Source organism: Oncorhynchus clarkii, chromosome 7 (genome assembly GCF_045791955.1).
Source record: "Oncorhynchus clarkii lewisi isolate Uvic-CL-2024 chromosome 7, UVic_Ocla_1.0, whole genome shotgun sequence".
In the NCBI taxonomy this organism is placed as follows: Eukaryota; Metazoa; Chordata; class Actinopteri; order Salmoniformes; family Salmonidae; genus Oncorhynchus; species Oncorhynchus clarkii.
Window position 1 is genome coordinate 58,255,716 of NC_092153.1, and position 17,279 is coordinate 58,272,994.

The 17,279-nt window shown below is 44.8% G+C and overlaps 1 protein-coding gene across 1 annotated transcript in view; it reads right to left on the reverse strand.

Annotated features, from left to right (window-relative positions):
- LOC139412634 (collagen alpha-1(VII) chain-like) overlaps window positions 1–17,279 on the reverse strand; it is a 115,595-nt gene that overhangs the window by 45,816 nt on the left and 52,500 nt on the right. The window contains exons 13-34 of the mRNA XM_071159319.1: window positions 16,858–16,974; window positions 15,232–15,378; window positions 14,997–15,122; window positions 14,756–14,902; window positions 14,234–14,356; window positions 13,754–14,032; window positions 13,412–13,555; window positions 13,062–13,193; window positions 12,202–12,348; window positions 11,705–11,836; window positions 11,371–11,517; window positions 11,064–11,183; window positions 10,761–10,910; window positions 10,462–10,598; window positions 10,139–10,265; window positions 4,242–4,385; window positions 3,869–4,044; window positions 3,657–3,695; window positions 3,479–3,505; window positions 3,327–3,371; window positions 3,112–3,225; window positions 2,957–3,028 (exon numbers count right to left, since the gene is read on the reverse strand). Coding sequence (XP_071015420.1) covers window positions 2,957–3,028; window positions 3,112–3,225; window positions 3,327–3,371; window positions 3,479–3,505; window positions 3,657–3,695; window positions 3,869–4,044; window positions 4,242–4,385; window positions 10,139–10,265; window positions 10,462–10,598; window positions 10,761–10,910; window positions 11,064–11,183; window positions 11,371–11,517; window positions 11,705–11,836; window positions 12,202–12,348; window positions 13,062–13,193; window positions 13,412–13,555; window positions 13,754–14,032; window positions 14,234–14,356; window positions 14,756–14,902; window positions 14,997–15,122; window positions 15,232–15,378; window positions 16,858–16,974 — 2,792 coding nt within the window. The remainder of the gene's footprint in view (window positions 1–2,956; window positions 3,029–3,111; window positions 3,226–3,326; window positions 3,372–3,478; window positions 3,506–3,656; window positions 3,696–3,868; window positions 4,045–4,241; window positions 4,386–10,138; window positions 10,266–10,461; window positions 10,599–10,760; window positions 10,911–11,063; window positions 11,184–11,370; window positions 11,518–11,704; window positions 11,837–12,201; window positions 12,349–13,061; window positions 13,194–13,411; window positions 13,556–13,753; window positions 14,033–14,233; window positions 14,357–14,755; window positions 14,903–14,996; window positions 15,123–15,231; window positions 15,379–16,857; window positions 16,975–17,279) is intronic.

The following is a 17,279-nucleotide window of genomic DNA, read 5'->3' on the forward strand; positions in this document are numbered from 1 at the left end:
AAAGCCAACAGAAAATACGGAGCATTGCGCCGTGATTGGCTCAATGTTCTGTCACTCCTGAGGAAACTAAGTCACAGTCAAGTCTAAGGGAAGAGCTAGAAAATTCAAGCCCCTTGGGTGCTGCCATAGAATTACATTAGAAGTGCCCATCCAAGAAGGCTCAAGGTCATTGGCCACAGATAAAATGATGTCAAATCACATATCTACAGTAGCTTTGATTGGACTGATACTTTCAAAATCTTAGCTAGCAGTCATCATCATGAATCAAGTCGACAATCTACTGGCAAATAATTTTTAATCCTTGTCATATGAAGATAAATAATTAAGAGAAATTATAGATAAAACGTATCGGTGCTCATTGGCCATTGGACATAAACATTACACAACAAGTTGGAAATCGCAAATTCAACAATGTTTGGTTTGGAAGGAATCAGTGGCTAACTGCAAGCATTACAAAGCAATCATTAGCCTGTTATTCAGTGGAGTGGCTGTGTGGTCTAAGATTAAGGGTCTCTTATCCTAGTTTAAAATGATAAACATTCAACATTGGCCATGCTGTCAATGAAGCATGACTTGTGCCACGCTCAAAACAACGTAACTCGGAACTGCAAAATCTGAATTTAATTTCGCCTACTGTTCTGACTTGGTGATGCACATGTAGCCTACAACCTGTTTTTGAGAAATGTAATCATTGAATATTGTAAGAGCTTTCATTGTCTGCTTATACGGCCCTTTATTTGGGTGTACAGTGAAAACACTGCAAGAATGGCCCATGTTCTGAATTCTGTTGCAGTACATTTCAAAAGTGCTGAACAATTGCTGCCCTATCCCATCTGGACAAAAATAATACCTATGTAATAATGCTGTTCATTGACTACAGCTCAGCATTCAACACTATAGTACCCTCCAAGCTCATCATCAAGCTGGAGGCCCTGGGTCTCAACCCCTCCCTGTGCAACTGGGTCCTGGACTTTCTGATGGGCCGCCCCAAGGTGGTGAAGGTAGGAAACAACATCTCCACCTCACTGACCCTCAACACTGGAGCCCCACAAGAGTGCGTGCTCAGTCCTCTCCTGTACTCCCTGTTCACCTACGACTGCGTGGCCATGCATGCTTCCAACTCAATCATCAAGTTTGCAGACAACACAACAGTAGTGGGCTTGATCACCAACAACGACGAGACAGCCTACAGGGAGGAGGAGAGGGCACTAGGAGTATGGTGTCAGGAAAACAACCTCTCACTCAACGTCAACAAAACAAAGGAGATGATCGTGGACTTCAGGAAACAGCAGAGGGAGTAGCCCCCTATCCACAAGGGTCAGCAGTGGAGGTCTCCAAATGTGGAGAAGCAGTGGTGAAATGGTCCACCCACACAGACAGCGTGGTGAAGAAGGTGCAACAGCGCCTCTTCAACATCAGGAGGCTGAAGAAATTTGGCTTGTCACACAAACCCTGATAAACTTTCACAGATGCACAATCGAGAGCATCCTGTCAGGCTTTATCACAGCCTGGTACGGCAACTGCACCGCCATCAACCACACGGCTCTCTAGAGGGTGGTGAAGGGGGAGAGGGAAAGTACATGACATCTACAGCACCCGATGTCACAGGAAGGCCAAAAAGATCATCAAGGACAACCAAAAGGACAACCAACCGAGCCACTGCCTGTTCACACCGCTATCATCCAGAAGGCAAGGTCAGTACAGGTGCATCAAAGCTGGGACCGAGAGACTGAAAAACAGCTTCTACCTATCTAAGGCCATCAGACTACTAAACAGCAATCACTAACTCAGAGAGGCTGCTTCCCACATTGAGATCCAATCCCTGGACACTTTAATAAATTGATCACTAGTCACTTTAAACAATGTCACTTTAAATAATGCCACTTTAATAATGTCTACATATCTTACATTACTCATATCACATGTATATACTGTATTGAGACCCAATCATTGGACACTTTAATAAATGGATCACTAGTCACTTTAAACAATGCCACTTTAAATAATGCCACTTTAATAATGTTTATATACCTTACATTAGTCATATCACATGTATATACTGTATTTTATACCATCTATTGCACCTTGCTTATGCCGACCATCGCTTATCCATATATTTATATGTACATATTCTCATTCACCCCTTTAGATTTATGTGTAGGTAGGTAGTTGTTGGGGAATTGTTAGATTATTTGTTAGATATTACTGCACTGTTGGAAATAGAAGCACATGCATTTTGCTACACAACATCTGCTAACCATGTGTATGTGGTTGATTTAATTTAAATTTGAATAGTTATATTGACTACGTCTGTCCTAGCTCGCTCATTAATGTCTTAATCACATTTATGGATTGCCTCTTATCTGCTTGTCGTCCCCTTATGCCATAGTTTGTACATCTCAATTGTCAGTAGAAACCACACTTGTTTAAACAAATCAGCCATACCAGCTATGTTTTTTCAAAAGGTAGTAAATGAGGCTGAATTAACTGTTTCACTGCCAGATAGGCTCTGCTGATAGCCAGGTGTAGCAGTGGTAAGGTGTTGGGACTCTGCTGTTGGGACAGCTTTATGTAGGCCCTAACAGGTGATAGGCACTGTTTGTCACCGTTATAGTGCAATTAATGTATTGTTTAGTGTTGTTTAGTGTCTTTGCTGGCATGCATCCCACTCTTTTTTTTTTTTTTTCCCCCCAACAAGATTTACATGCTAAAATCGCCACTGCTCAGCATTAAGGAGATGGATTGGGGCTTAGGCCCTGCGATAGACTAGTGTCCTGTCCAGGGGATGTACATCAAGCTGCCTCACCCTACATAAACAGGAGATAGGCTCCTGCTCCTATGAACCGTTGGCCATTTACTACTTATAAGAACATCAGGATAACAACATGTGTTATTGGGTTTTAGATTAACACACTGGGACTGGCCCTGACTGTGATTGCGGTCCCTGACTACTCACCGGTACTCCTCCAGGGCCCGGGGTCCCTGGTCGCCCTGGCAATCCTGGACCCCCATCCAGACCAGGAAAACCCTGAAGAGGGAACAGCAGTAAATACAGCAGAACAGTACAACAGTACTAGTGTTGAGTATACGTGTTTATGTGTATGTACTTACCCTCTCCCCCTTCTCCCCTCTAACACCAACTGAGGGGGCCTCACTCCCGCCAGGCAGGCCCTGTCGCCCTTCAGGCCCCCTGGGGCCGTCCCTGCCAGGCAAACCATCACGACCCTAGAACACACACACACAATTAAATATCTCAGTGAATGATAAGTAGACGCTAATGTTTGAGCTACCAGTAACAGATCAATATTCAGTGGTGAATGACTCACAGGCTCTCCTTTGCGTCCGTCAGTACCTTCTCGTCCTATCTCTCCCTGTAGCAGAGAGTCAGTAACTTTTCAGGACAACTGATACAACTACTGACCATAGAGCTTCCAAGACAACATTACAGAGCATGGTATTAAAACAATTAAATTGTTACCTTTTCTCCTCGCTCCCCTCGATCACCCTACAGAGAGTAAAATGAACAGATAAGAGCGAGAGCAGGGCAAATAGGGAAAGAGGGATGAAAAAGAGAGCACACACAAATTGAAAGTTATGGTGATAGTGTAATGATGGCTACTGTATTTGGATGGATGAGGGACAGTAAAGTAACTCACCCGAGGACACTGTATGGTACACGGCTCTGCCACTGGGCCCTGATAGGAAACAACATACACACTGAGACCCAGAGCACTGCACCATATTGTTGTCACTGAGTCCCTGGCAATGATTCACTGACTGACTGGGAGAGCATACATTGACAGCAATATCATGGGATCTACAGGATCTCTCTCTCACCTCCCCAACACCTTTTCCTCTCTTAACTCACCCCTCCCTCTGGTATCCTGGCGACGCCACACAGCAGGTCAGCCAGGTCGGCGTGCAGGGTGCCAAGCTGGGTGGTATCACGAGCATATAGGAGGTTCTGGGTGCTGCCATCTGTCACTGCCTGGCGCAGTTCCTCAGAGTCCGCCCGACCTATACCCACCGCCAGCACTGTGACACCTGATAGACACACACACATGGTCATGTAAATGTTGGAATTGTATTTATTTACTGTACAACCTTTTTGTTTTAAAACAGTCAGTGACAAGGGACTGTGGGGATAAAAACTATTGTAGCAGATTCTATTAGTAGAGATGTGCAGGTGCTGTATAACTGCTTGTGTGTTAGTGCTTTCTATACAGTCTGTGTGAGGCTACCTGAGGCTTTGACAGCACTGGCTGGGACAGTGATGTTGTCGGATGATTTTTTGTCTGCAATGATCACCACTACGCCAGGAACTCTTGCTCTACGACCAGCTGTCGGGCTGAGAAGGAACTGTCTAGTGAACGTCACCGCCTGGCCTGCAGGGAAAGATACACAGTTACATATCATCGCATACACGTATGCACACACGCACACCAGGTTATCCATTAGCCGGTAATTGGCGGATTTTGGACAATAAAATAAATGAAAAGCCGATAAATAAAATTATAGCGACAGAGGAGCCTTGGCAAAGGCTACTGTTGATTGCGAAGATGGAACGAAGTTAGACCGTATGCCTATAGTGAAAAGCCTACAAGGCAGGGCTCCATTTAGTTGCATTATGCAACCCGTTGATTTGGCTGTGCGAGTAAAAAACATTATTGGTCGTATCGGTGCGGGCTGCATATTCATTCACCTCAATCAAAACATCCTATTTTTTAGGAGGCTAAAAACATGATTTGAAAGTGTCTTCCTGCATGTACCCGTTTCCTGCTGTTGTGTCGACCAAGCCACTCTATCTCTCTTCTTTCCCGGGGGAAAAAATGCTCCAGGAGAAAGAAAAGTGTTCTGATTGGATAACATTTTAAAATCCAATTGCTGGGAAAAACAGCTATCTTGTTGTCACAGACGGAGAGAGGATGTTCTCAGCTTTCTGTAGGTATACTTCAGTGGAGGCTGTTGAGGGGAGGACGACTTATAATAATGTCCGGAACGGAGTAAATGGAATGGCATCAAACACATGGAAACCATGTGTTTGGTACCATTCCATTGATTCCGATCCAGTCATTAAAACAAGCCTGTCCTGCCCAATTAAGGTGCCGCCAACCTCCTGTGGTATACATTTTATTGTTCAACCCCCATTTTGAGCTCAATAGCAACTATTTTACAAACAAGATATTTGATATGGCTTTGAGATACAAAGTGCGAAATGCACATTGGCCATTGCTAGTGCATAGGCCTCATTCGGCGGTATGTTACAACTGCAACGTTTTGGGGGAAATTAAATGCACTGTTAGGTTAATACATGGCTACTATGAGTAGCTATTATCTATAGTTAGTGATGTGTTTTGAGTTTTCACTTACTTAAATAAATTAGCCTATGGTATTAGAGCATATAAAGATGCAGGCAAATTCAGCTCTATAATTGTCTACCCAAAATGCATGACAATCACTGGATTAGGTTGCACATTTTGTACATTAAAATATTTAGAATCACAACATGAAAAGATGATGAAACAACTAATTTCTTCAATACCATCTCAGTAGTCTATTACACTTTTAAATAAAGCACTGTGAATGACTGTGCGACCAAAGCATGGGCTGGTGTCACCAACTGAAAGACTTAGTGGCACCAGTGCACCAGGGAAAATGTAAGTCTAGAGACCTGTTACAATGGGAAAGTCCTCTGTATGGACAAGTGTTAATATTGTAGTGGACAAAGATAAGAAGAATGTTGGTGCAGCCAAATGCAGTCAACTGTGCAACTTATTAAGTAGGATGCAATTTTGGAACATTAAAATGTTTTTATTTATAATACTTTTTGTTTTATCATTATTATTATTGTATATCATTATTATTATTGTAGACCTATTTATTCATCTAAACCAGTTCTTTAATCAAATCAAATCAAATCAAATCAAATTTTATTTGTCACATACACATGGTTAGCAGATGTTAATGCGAGTGTAGCGAAATGCTTGTGCTTCTAGTTCCGACAATGCAGTAATAACAAGTAATCTAACTAACAATTCCAAAACTACTGTCTTGTACACAGTGTAAGGGGATAAAGAATATGTACATAAGGATATATGAATGAGTGATGGTACAGAGCAGCATAGGCAAGATACAGTAGATGGTATCGGGTACAGTATGTACAAATGAGATGAGTATGTAAACAAAGTGGCATAGTATAGTATAAAGTGGCTAGTGATACATGTATTACATAAGGATACCGTCGATGATATAGAGTACAGTATATACGTATGCGTATGAGATGAATAATGTAGGGTAAGTAACATTTATATAAGGTAGCATTGTTTAAAGTGGCTAGTGATATATTTACATCATTTCCCATCAATTCCCATTATTAAAGTGGCTGGAGTTGAGTCAGTGTCAGTGTGTTGGCAGCAGCCACTCAGTGTTAGTGGTGGCTGTTTAACAGTCTGATGGCCTTGAGATAGAAGCTGTTTTTCAGTCTCTCGGTCCCAGCTTTGATGCACCTGTACTGACCTCGCCTTCTGGATGATAGCGGGGTGAACAGGCAGTGGCTCGGGTGGTTGATGTCCTTGATGATCTTTATGGCCTTCCTGTGACATCGGGTGGTGTAGGTGTCCTGGAGGGCAGGTAGTTTGCCCCCGGTGATGCGTTGTGCAGACCTCACTACCCTCTGGAGAGCCTTACGGTTGAGGGCGGTGCAGTTGCCATACCAGGCGGTGATACAGCCCGCCAGGATGCTCTCGATTGTGCATCTGTAGAAGTTTGTGAGTGCTTTTGGTGACAAGCCGAATTTCTTCAGCCTCCTGAGGTTGAAGAGGCGCTGCTGCGCCTTCTTCACGATGCTGTCTGTGTGAGTGGACCAATTCAGTTTGTCTGTGATGTGTATGCCGAGGAACTTAAAACTTGCTACCCTCTCCACTACTGTTCCATCGATGTGGATAGGGGGGTGTTCCCTCTGCTGTTTCCTGAAGTCCACAATCATCTCCTTAGTTTTGTTGACGTTGAGTGTGAGGTTGTTTTCCTGACACCACACTCCGAGGGCCCTCACCTCCTCCCTGTAGGCCGTCTCATCGTTGTTGGTAATCAAGCCTACCACTGTTGTGTCGTCCGCAAACTTGATGATTGAGTTGGAGGCGTGCGTGGCCACGCAGTCGTGGGTGAACAGGGAGTACAGGAGAGGGCTCAGAACGCAACCTTGTGGGGCCCCAGTGTTGAGGATCAGCGGGGAGGAGATGTTGTTGCCTACCCTCACCACCTGGGGGCGGCCCGTCAGGAAGTCCAGTACCCAGTTGCACAGGGCGGGGTCGAGACCCAGGGTCTCGAGCTTGATGACGAGCTTGGAGGGTACTATGGTGTTGAATGCCGAGCTGTAGTCGATGAACAGCATTCTCACATAGGTATTCCTCTTGTCCAGATGGGTTAGGGCAGTGTGCAGTGTGGTTGAGATTGCATCGTCTGTGGACCTATTTGGGCGGTAAGCAAATTGGAGTGGGTCTAGGGTGTCAGGTAGGGTGGAGGTGATATGGTCCTTGACTAGTCTCTCAAAGCACTTCATGATGACGGATGTGAGTGCTACGGGGCGGTAGTCGTTTAGCTCAGTTACCTTAGCTTTCTTGGGAACAGGAACAATGGTGGCCCTCTTGAAGCATGTGGGAACAGCAGACTGGTATAGGGATTGGTTGAATATGTCCGTAAACACACCGGCCAGCTGGTCTGCGCATGCTCTGAGGGTGCGGCTGGGGATGCCGTCTGGGCCTGCAGCCTTGCGAGGGTTAACACGTTTAAATGTCTTACTCACCTCGGCTGCAGTGAAGGAGAGACCGCATGTTTTCGTTGCAGGCCGTGTCAGTGGCATTGTATTGTCCTCAAAGCGGGCAAAAAAGTTATTTAGTCTGCCTGGGAGCAGGACATCCTGGTCCGTGACTGGGCTGGATTTCTTCCTGTAGTCCGTGATTGACTGTAGACCCTGCCACATGCCTCTTGTGTCTGAGCCGTTGAATTGAGATTCTACTTTGTCTCTGTACTGGCGCTTAGCTTGTTTGATAGCCTTGCGGAGGGAATAGCTGCACTGTTTGTATTCGGTCATGTTACCAGACACCTTGCCCTGATTAAAAGCAGTGGTTCGCGCTTTCAGTTTCACACGAATGCTGCCATCAATCCACGGTTTCTGGTTAGGGAATGTTTTAATCGTTGCTATGGGAACGACATCTTCAACGCACGTTCTAATGAACTCGCACACCGAATCAGCGTATTCGTCAATGTTGTTATCTGACGCAATACGAAACATCTCCCAGTCCACGTGATGGAAGCAGTCTTGGAGTGTGGAGTCAGCTTGGTCGGACCAGCGTTGGACAGACCTCAGCGTGGGAGCCTCTTGTTTTAGTTTCTGTCTGTAGGCAGGGATCAACAAAATGGAGTCGTGGTCAGCTTTTCCGAAAGGGGGGCGGGGCAGGGCCTTATATGCGTCGCGGAAGTTAGAGTAACAATGGTCCAAGGTCTTTCCTCCCCTGGTTGCGCAATCGATATGCTGATAAAATTTGGGGAGTCTTGTTTTCAGATTAGCCTTGTTAAAATCCCCAGCTACAATGAATGCAGCCTCCGGATAAATTGTTTCCAGTTTGCAGAGAGTTAAATAAAGTTCGTTCAGAGCCATCGATGTGTCTGCTTGGGGGGGGATATATACAGCTGTGATTATAATCGAAGAGAATTCTCTTGGTAGATAATGCGGTCTACATTTGATTGTGAGGAATTCTAAATCAGGTGAACAGAAGGATTTGAGTTCCTGTATGTTTCTTTCATCGCACCATGTCACGTTAGTCATAAGGCATACGCCCCCGCCCCTCTTTTTACCAGAAATATGTTTTTTCCTGTCTGCGCGATGCGTGGAGAAACCTGTTGGCTGCACCGCTTCGGATTGCGTCTCTCCAGTAAGCCACGTTTCCGTGAAGCAAAGAACGTTTAAACATTTAAACGTTTAAACGTTTAAACATGCAAAACATGTTTTGTTTCATTCTGTTGAGACATTTTCGTTGGCTAAATGTATTTAAATTAAGTATTTTTAATTGTGTGCTCCGTACTAGCTGTAAAATCAGTTATAAGTAATCCTGTTGTAAAATAAATATAATCAGCCTATTGCTGTAATTTGTTGGGTAACTGCTGCAATATAGCCTGTGCAAAACTTTTGTGAAGGTTAAAACCAGTTCGCAAGTGTTTTGCTTGATTCTGTTGAGCCATTTTCTTTTTCCGAATGAAGTTGCAACTGTAATGTTGTGTTTGCGGCAATATAATATCCTGCTCGTGTTTTCCCTAATGGCTTGACTTACTTTTGATATTACCTTAATAAAATGTATACATTTTTGTGAAGGTTTGCTGTGGTGTGGCTATTAGCCTATTATACTGCAGGCCTATGATAAGCACACCGCTGCTCCAACTGACTCCGACAGTTAAGAAGAACGTTTTAGGCATACCAGAGTTACTACTATAATCTAACAATATAACGCTTATCTATATAAAAAAATTGTCTTATAGAAAATGAACGAATTAGCCTCCTTCTGTACACCTATAGTATAGCCTATCTGACAAGTATAAAGAAATTCATGTCGGTATCGCATGCTGCCGACATATCTTTGGGGCTCTGCCTAGGCTTCTTCTCCTTAATATATATATTTTTAATATTACTATAATACAGTGGACACCTAAGCCTATAGGCCTATGCATGCAATTCCCTGCTGCATTTAGTGCTCAAATCTGGGACAGCTTGAATCTTGAGGTGAACAGTTATTCTTTACAAGCATTTCACTAAATATGTGTGTGCGACCAATTACATTTTATTTGATTTATTGTTTTAGGAAAGACAAAAAACTATAAAACAATAGGATATAAAGTTGTGTATACGCTACTCATCAGAACACAGGGAATAGTATTTTTGTAATTAGTAAGGCCTATAGGTTGTTTTGAAGGACACATAAATGTGGCTCATTTAGCCAATATGGGTGGACGGCCTAATGGGTTATGCACCCATGTCCGATAAATTAAAATCTTTCCAAATTTTCCTAATGCAAAACCCTCACACACACACACACACACACACACACACACACACACACACACACACAGGTATGTATAAAACACACACCTATAGCATTCCCTGGGCCGTCTTCAAAAGGCGTGGACAGGATCTCCTGAAGCAGCGTCTCACTGTTGCTATGGCGACTGAGCAGGAACCAGACCTTGGGCCGGGCGCTGTACACTACAATCCCCATCTGGAGGAGGCAGGAACCACAGAATATAACACCACACCACAGAATCACATCACAAAAGTACACCAGAAGCCAATATACAGATGTCTGGGCCTTCACTAAGCGTCTCAGAGTAGATGCCCTCATCTAGGATCAGGTTCCTAACTGTCTTATTCATTATGATCTAAAAGGCTAAACTGATCGTAGACCACTCCAGTACCTGTGAGTCCCGGGCTCCGATGCTGGTGAGGGAGCCGGCAGCGCTGGTCAGGAGAGAGAGCAGGGGCTCAACCAGGCTGGTCCGATCCCTGGAAGCTGGAACCAGGAACACCACGTCCAGACGACCACCTACACACACTGAAGACAGAGACACAGAGACAGAGAGAGGAATATTGAGTTGGGCTGGTTCCTCTTAGACTGGCAAAGAAACATTTGGGGAAGAAATGTCACAGTGCAGAAATGTTTAGAAAGTAGTAGTTTAAGGGATTCAGGGGCCGGTATGATAATTGTCAGTCTTACCAGTACGTTCGTCCAGTGAGGTCTCAGGGCCAACCTCCCTCTGGAAGCTAGGCTGCAGGGTGAAGCGGTATCCCAGTCCCAGACGCAGCCCAGTCACCCTGTAGGAGCTGGATGTCCCAGGCAGAGGGATGGACTGACCCGGACCAGTATCTGTTTAGAGAACACACACACGGATGCAAGCAAGCAAGCACACACACACAAACCCACACGCACACACAGACAAAGATTAGAGATCAACCTTTCAATGTGTAACTTTGTCAATAAAATACTAAATTGAACCACATTATCCAGTGTCTGTCTCACCCCTTTCCTCTCTCCAGCGCAGGACGTATCCTGTAGCACCCGTTAATGGAACCCAGTCCAACAACACAGAATTCTGGGTAACCTCCATAGCACGCAGACCCCTTATAGGCTGTAAGGGAGCTGAGGGGAGGAGGAGAGAAGCAAGGGATCAGTAATGGAGAGAGATACTGTGACTACAGTGAGTGACTAGTTATAGCCTATTACTAGGGCCAAGAGTTTTTCTTGGTCAGGTCACATGGTCAGGAAACTCCTGTCCCTAACTATAGTGAATGAAAGGAGAGGAGATGGTGTTGACAGAGAAGTATACCTGTGGAGGCAGTGATAGTGACAGCTTGACTCTCTCTGTCCCTGAAGATGGCAGCCAACCTCACAGTGTAGCTCACCCCAGGCCGCAGACCATCCAGGTCAAACGAGGTTGCATCTCTACCTATCAGACGGCTCAATTCAGCCTCACCTACATGGAACCAATAGAGAATATAATGAAACAGTAAACAAAACATTCACAAAAATACATTTGGATGCACATTTTATGTATGCATATATATCTGTGTATAAATCTGTGTGTGTATTTGTATATTTATCTTTGTGTGTATCTGTGTATGTTTCTTTGTGTGCATCTGAGTGTGTATCTGTGCGTTTACCCAGGGCTGATCTCCAGTAGATGCGGTACCCTGTAACCCCGGCCATCCCTCTCCAGACCAGACGCAGCACCCCTGGGGTAGCCTCCAGCACCCTGACCCCTTCCACCCGGGCTACAGCAGCAGGTTCCCCTGCTACACACACACACACACACACACACACACACACACACACACACACACACACACACACATGAGAATACTGGGAGAGGAAATACAGTACTAAGCAGTAGCCATCAAAACACCACATACAGTATAATACTACAGGAAAGTTACAGTATTATGGGACATAACACTAGATAGCAGGGTTGGGTTCAAATCCATTTAAAGTACACTGAAATTCAAATTCAACAATTTGGAATTGGAATTTAGATGACTTTCTGAATTGACATAGTACTACAGGAAAGTTACACCTTCCAATGTTTTCATATCCATTCTAATCAAACAGAGGAACATGCACACTCTCTATTCTTTAAGGCTGTGATGTAGTGGTGACTCACGTGTGGTGACTCTGACAGAGACCGGGGTTCCCTGTCTGTTCTGGACCAGGGCCATGACCTGCACCTCATACTGAGCCCCTGGGTCCAGCTGCTCCAGATCCACCGCTGTCAGGTCACCACCCACCAGCTGGCTCCTCTCCTCCCCACCTACACCAAGACAGAAGGGGCAGTGGTGAGTGGTCTTGCACAAAATAGCTGCCATGTTTCATTAATATTATGTTAAAGCCCTTGGGGGTTTGTGGTATATTTCCAATATACCACGGCTAAGGGCTGTATCCAGAAACTCAATTTTTCATCATGCATAAGAACAGTCCTTAGCCGTGGTATATTGGCCATACCACACCCTCTCATGCCTTATTGCTTAAATAGACCAGAGATGGGCAACTGGAGGGCTGCAGGCGGGGCCCCCTTTTGTAGTCCCGTGGACCAATTTCGTAGGCCTATGGCCCCCATCCCCATCAAAGTTGCCCAACCCTATAACTGACCAATAAGAAAGAGAGTTCCAAACCTCTCTGCCAATAACAGCAAATGTTCAGTTTTCCCCTCCCCACAGACCACTCCCAAGTTGTCCTATCAAAATTCTTGCTTGAGAATTTGGCCATTGCTAAGAAGCTATTTCTGTTCATTTTTAACTATTTTAATTCAAAACAATCACAGTAGGGTACTTAATTGTTAGCCAGAAATTATTTGATATTGAGATAAAAACATCTGCATTGGACCTTTCAGTGTGAAAGGTGTAAATAGAGGTTCATATGTTAAAGATAAGCTATGGATACTATGCTATTGAATCATGAACTATCAGGGAATATCATTCAGATTTCAAAAATTTTCAAAGCAGAAAAACTGATCAAATCTCTTACCATCAATTCGCTTCCATGACACACGATAGGCTGTTGCTCCCTGCACGCCCACCCATGTTACCCTGACGACCTCACCGCGGGACTCCTGGACTTGGAGTGAGGTCACTGTTCCCACAACACCCTGGTCTGATGCTGAGGACAGAGAGGTGGAAGAGTTCAGTCACCAATTTACAAGCACTGTTTATATGATAGTGTAGCACTCATTTAATTCAATCAATCCTTAAAATTAACTAAGTGAGGGCAAAGAAAAGCTGTTATCATATTGTTGACAGCTAACCAGCTAACCAAGGCTATCAAGAAGAGAATGGATAGAGGTTAGTGGTCAATTTGGAAATTGAGCGATTGAGTACCTGTTCTGGTGTTCAGGGAGGCGGGGCGTCCTTCTCGAGAGCCAATCAGTGAGGAGACTGACACCCGGTAGGAGGAATCTTCCTGAAGGCTGTCAATGGTGAAGGAAGTGACATCAGCGGCCACTGTGCGGGAGGACTCCACTCCTGTAGAGAGATAGGATCAGGCAGAGAGGAGAATGCTACTGGGGATTGCTACTACTGTACTATTAGACTACAGAAACCACAAGACAATCCCTATAAAATGTGTTATTTGAGCCTTAATGTGCTTTGAGACCTAAGGTCCATAAGAATGTAATTTATTCATCAAATGACATCCAAATAATTTATTGTAACCGCGCCTACCATCTTCACTGCGCCAGGTAATCTTGTAGTCAGTTGCCCTGGAAACAGGTGACCATGTGATGCGTATCCTCTGAGAGGTGACATCAACGATTCGCAGGCCGCTAACCGTGCTTGAGCTTGAGCCGGTGTTCCCATTGGTCCTGGCTGAGAGAGTGACCACTTCCCCGATGCGTTGACCAATCACAGCCGCCAAACCCAGGACCACAGCCTCGTCTGGCTGTAACCCCTCCAACGTGTAGGTTGAGGCCTCTGGTCCCAGATCACGGGACTGCTCAGCATCTAGGAGTGAAACATACTGTTATAGACACAAACACTGGGACTGCTCAGCATCTAAATAGAGGGTGAGAAAGACAGTAACACATACATACATAAATAGGGATTGCTGCTTTAACTATGTTTATCATAACATGTAAAATAATTGTATTTCGGAGGACTAGTTTAGCACAAAATCATTCCAATTAGAAATCATCTGACACTTACTGTTGCCTTGTCTCCACGTGACCCTGTACCCTGTCGCCCCCAAAACACCTGCCCAGGCGATTCGGAGTCGCCGACCATTGATATTTGTCACACGTAGGTTGGTCACTTTCTCCAATGCTTGTTCTGCAATCATACATCAATAAGAACACTGTAGTTCAGTGGACAACCAAACATTTCCAATGTTCAATATCAAACTTTTATTTCCCATTTTAAAAACATTTTTCCGTTTCATGCCAACTAAACACGGCCCAGGTGCCCTGTCCTGTACCTCCACACTAGCCCACAGGCCCTCTTCTGTCATCTCTGCCTGGGCTTGCTTCAGCTCACCTCTCCTCAGTATCTCTATTCACCACCCATTGACATGGATATTCAGCTGGCAGCCATTCATCACACAGCAGAACATTGTTGACCAGACTGGTAAACACACTGCAGCCCTGAGCCAAGATCTGCACCCATTCAATCTGTTCACATCCTCTCTCAAGACAAGCTGGAGCAAGCAGTAGCATACAATGTGTGTGTCACCTGCTTTGATGTAAACAGTGACCGGGTCCCCCTCGTTGTCTCCCACCACAGCGGTCACGCTGACCCCATAAGACACGCCCTCCGTCAGATCCCTAAGGTCAAGGGTCGTCTGGCTTCCAGGGACACTGCGTATTTCCTCTGTTTGCGCTATAAATACACAGTGTTAACACCTATGTGGCCTCTGATCTAAAAATAGTGCACATAAGGAGGGAAAAGGGTGTCATTTGAGACATGCCCTTACCTTCCGTATTGACCATGAGGATACGGTACTGTGTTGCCCCGGCAACCCCTGTCCATCCCAGTCGCACAGTGCTGCCCAGGGACTCTACCACTCGCAGGTTGGACACACTCCCCACCTGCTGTTCCACTATACAGGGACGGGGGACAGGAGGGGGTCAGTAAAATAGTAGGGAAACTGGTAAAATATACAAATAATTTATTGGGGGGGGGGGGGGGTGCCTGCCACTATCCCTGACCTGTTGGAGAGGTGGAGACGGGGGTGGCCTCCTCTCGTCCATCATACAGGGTGAACAGGGTGATGACATACTCAGTGCTAGGCTGCAGCCCTGTCAGATCAAAACTAGTGGTGCTCCGGGAAAACGACTGGCTTTGCACTCTGCCACCTGAGGAATACAGTAAGTCAGTTAGATGTTGACAGTCAGTCAGTGAGGGTACATCAATATTTGTATGAGTGGATCAGTGTACTGTATGTAATTCATGCTGAGCGGTTTGAAAGTACATTCATATTTTGTATGTGTGTGTGCTTGTGTGCACACTTGTGTGGCGCACAAGTGTGTGTGTGCATACACATGTACAGTCCCAGTCAAAAGTTTGGACACCGACTCATTCAAGGTTTTTTTTGTTGTTGTTTTTCTTTACCATTTTCTACATTGTAGAATAATAGTGAAGACATCAAAACTATGAAATAATACATACAGAATCATGTAGTAACCAAAAAAGTGGTAAATAAATCAAAATATATTTTATATTTCAGATTCTTCAAAGTAGCCACCCTTTGCCTTCATGACAGCTTTGCACACTCTTGGCATTCTCTCAACCAGCTTCACCTAGAATGCTTTTCCAACAGTCTTGAAGGAGTTCCTACATATGCTGAGCACTTGTTGGCTGCTTTTCCTTCACTCTGCGGTCTAACTCATCCCAAACCATCTCAATTGGGTTGAGGTCGGGTGACTGTGGAGGCCAGGTTATCTGATGCAGCACTCCATCACTCTCCTTCTTGGTCAAATAGCCCTTACACAGCCTGGAGGTGTGTTGGGTCATTGTCCTGTTGAAAAACAAATGATAGTCCCACTAAATGCAAACCAGATGGGATGGCGTTTCACTGCAGAATGCTGTGGTAGTCATGCTGGTTAAGTGTGCCTTGAATTCTAAATAAATCACTGACAGTGTCACAAGCAAAGACCCCCGCACCATCACACCTCCTCCTCCATGATTCACGGTGGAAACTACACATGCGGAGATCATCCATGCACCTACTCTGCGTCTCACAAAGACACCGCGTGATGTTGAGATGTGTCTGTTACTTGAACTCTGAAGCATTTATTTGGGCTGCAATCTGAGGTGCAGTTTGCTCTAATGAACTTATCCTCTGCAGCAGAAGTAACTCTGGGTCTTCCTTTCCTGTGGCGGTCCTCATGAGAGCCAGTTTAATCATAGCGCTTGATGGTGTTTGCGACTGCACTTAAAGAACATTTTAAAGTTCACGACACAACTGATTGGCTCAAACGCATTAAGGAAAGAAATTCTACAAATTAACTTTTAACAAGGCACACCTGTTACTTGAAATGCATGCCAGATGACTACCTCATGAAGCTGGTTGAGAGAATGCCAAGAATGTGCAAAGCTGTCATCATGCAAAGGGTGGCTACCCTAAGAATTTTAAATATAAAATATATTTGGATTTGTTTAACACTTTTTTGTTTTCCACATGATTCCATATGTGTTATTTCATAGTTGTGATGTCTTCACTATTAATCTACAATGTAGAAAAATAGTAAAAATAAAGAAAAACCCTGGATTGAGTAGGTGTGTCCAAACTTTTGACTGGTACTGTATTGTGAGGATGAGTGTTTGTGTCTGACCTTCCCCCTGCCTCCACTCCAGGCGGTATCCCCTGGCAGACTGGATTAGGTTCCAGGTGAGGCGGATGGAGGAGGGCCCGGTGGTGGCTGCCTTCAGCACCTGCTGCTCCAGACGCTCTGCATGGGGGGAACACACAGACACAACACAACCACTGATACATCATGCTATGTCAGAACCTCTTACAAATCCTTCAGGTGATATTCAGCTATTTTAGGAGATTTCAATTCATGATGCATTTTCATTGGACTGCCAGTATAGTTGTTTTTAACAAATCTTACACTCTCAAAAATGCTGGGTTAAAAACAACCCATTTTGGGTTCTTTGGTAACCCAGAGCTGGGTAAATATTGCACGGAAAACACGCTGGGTTATTTTGACCCAGCCAGTTGGGTTGCTTGAATACCCTAACATGTTGGGATTAC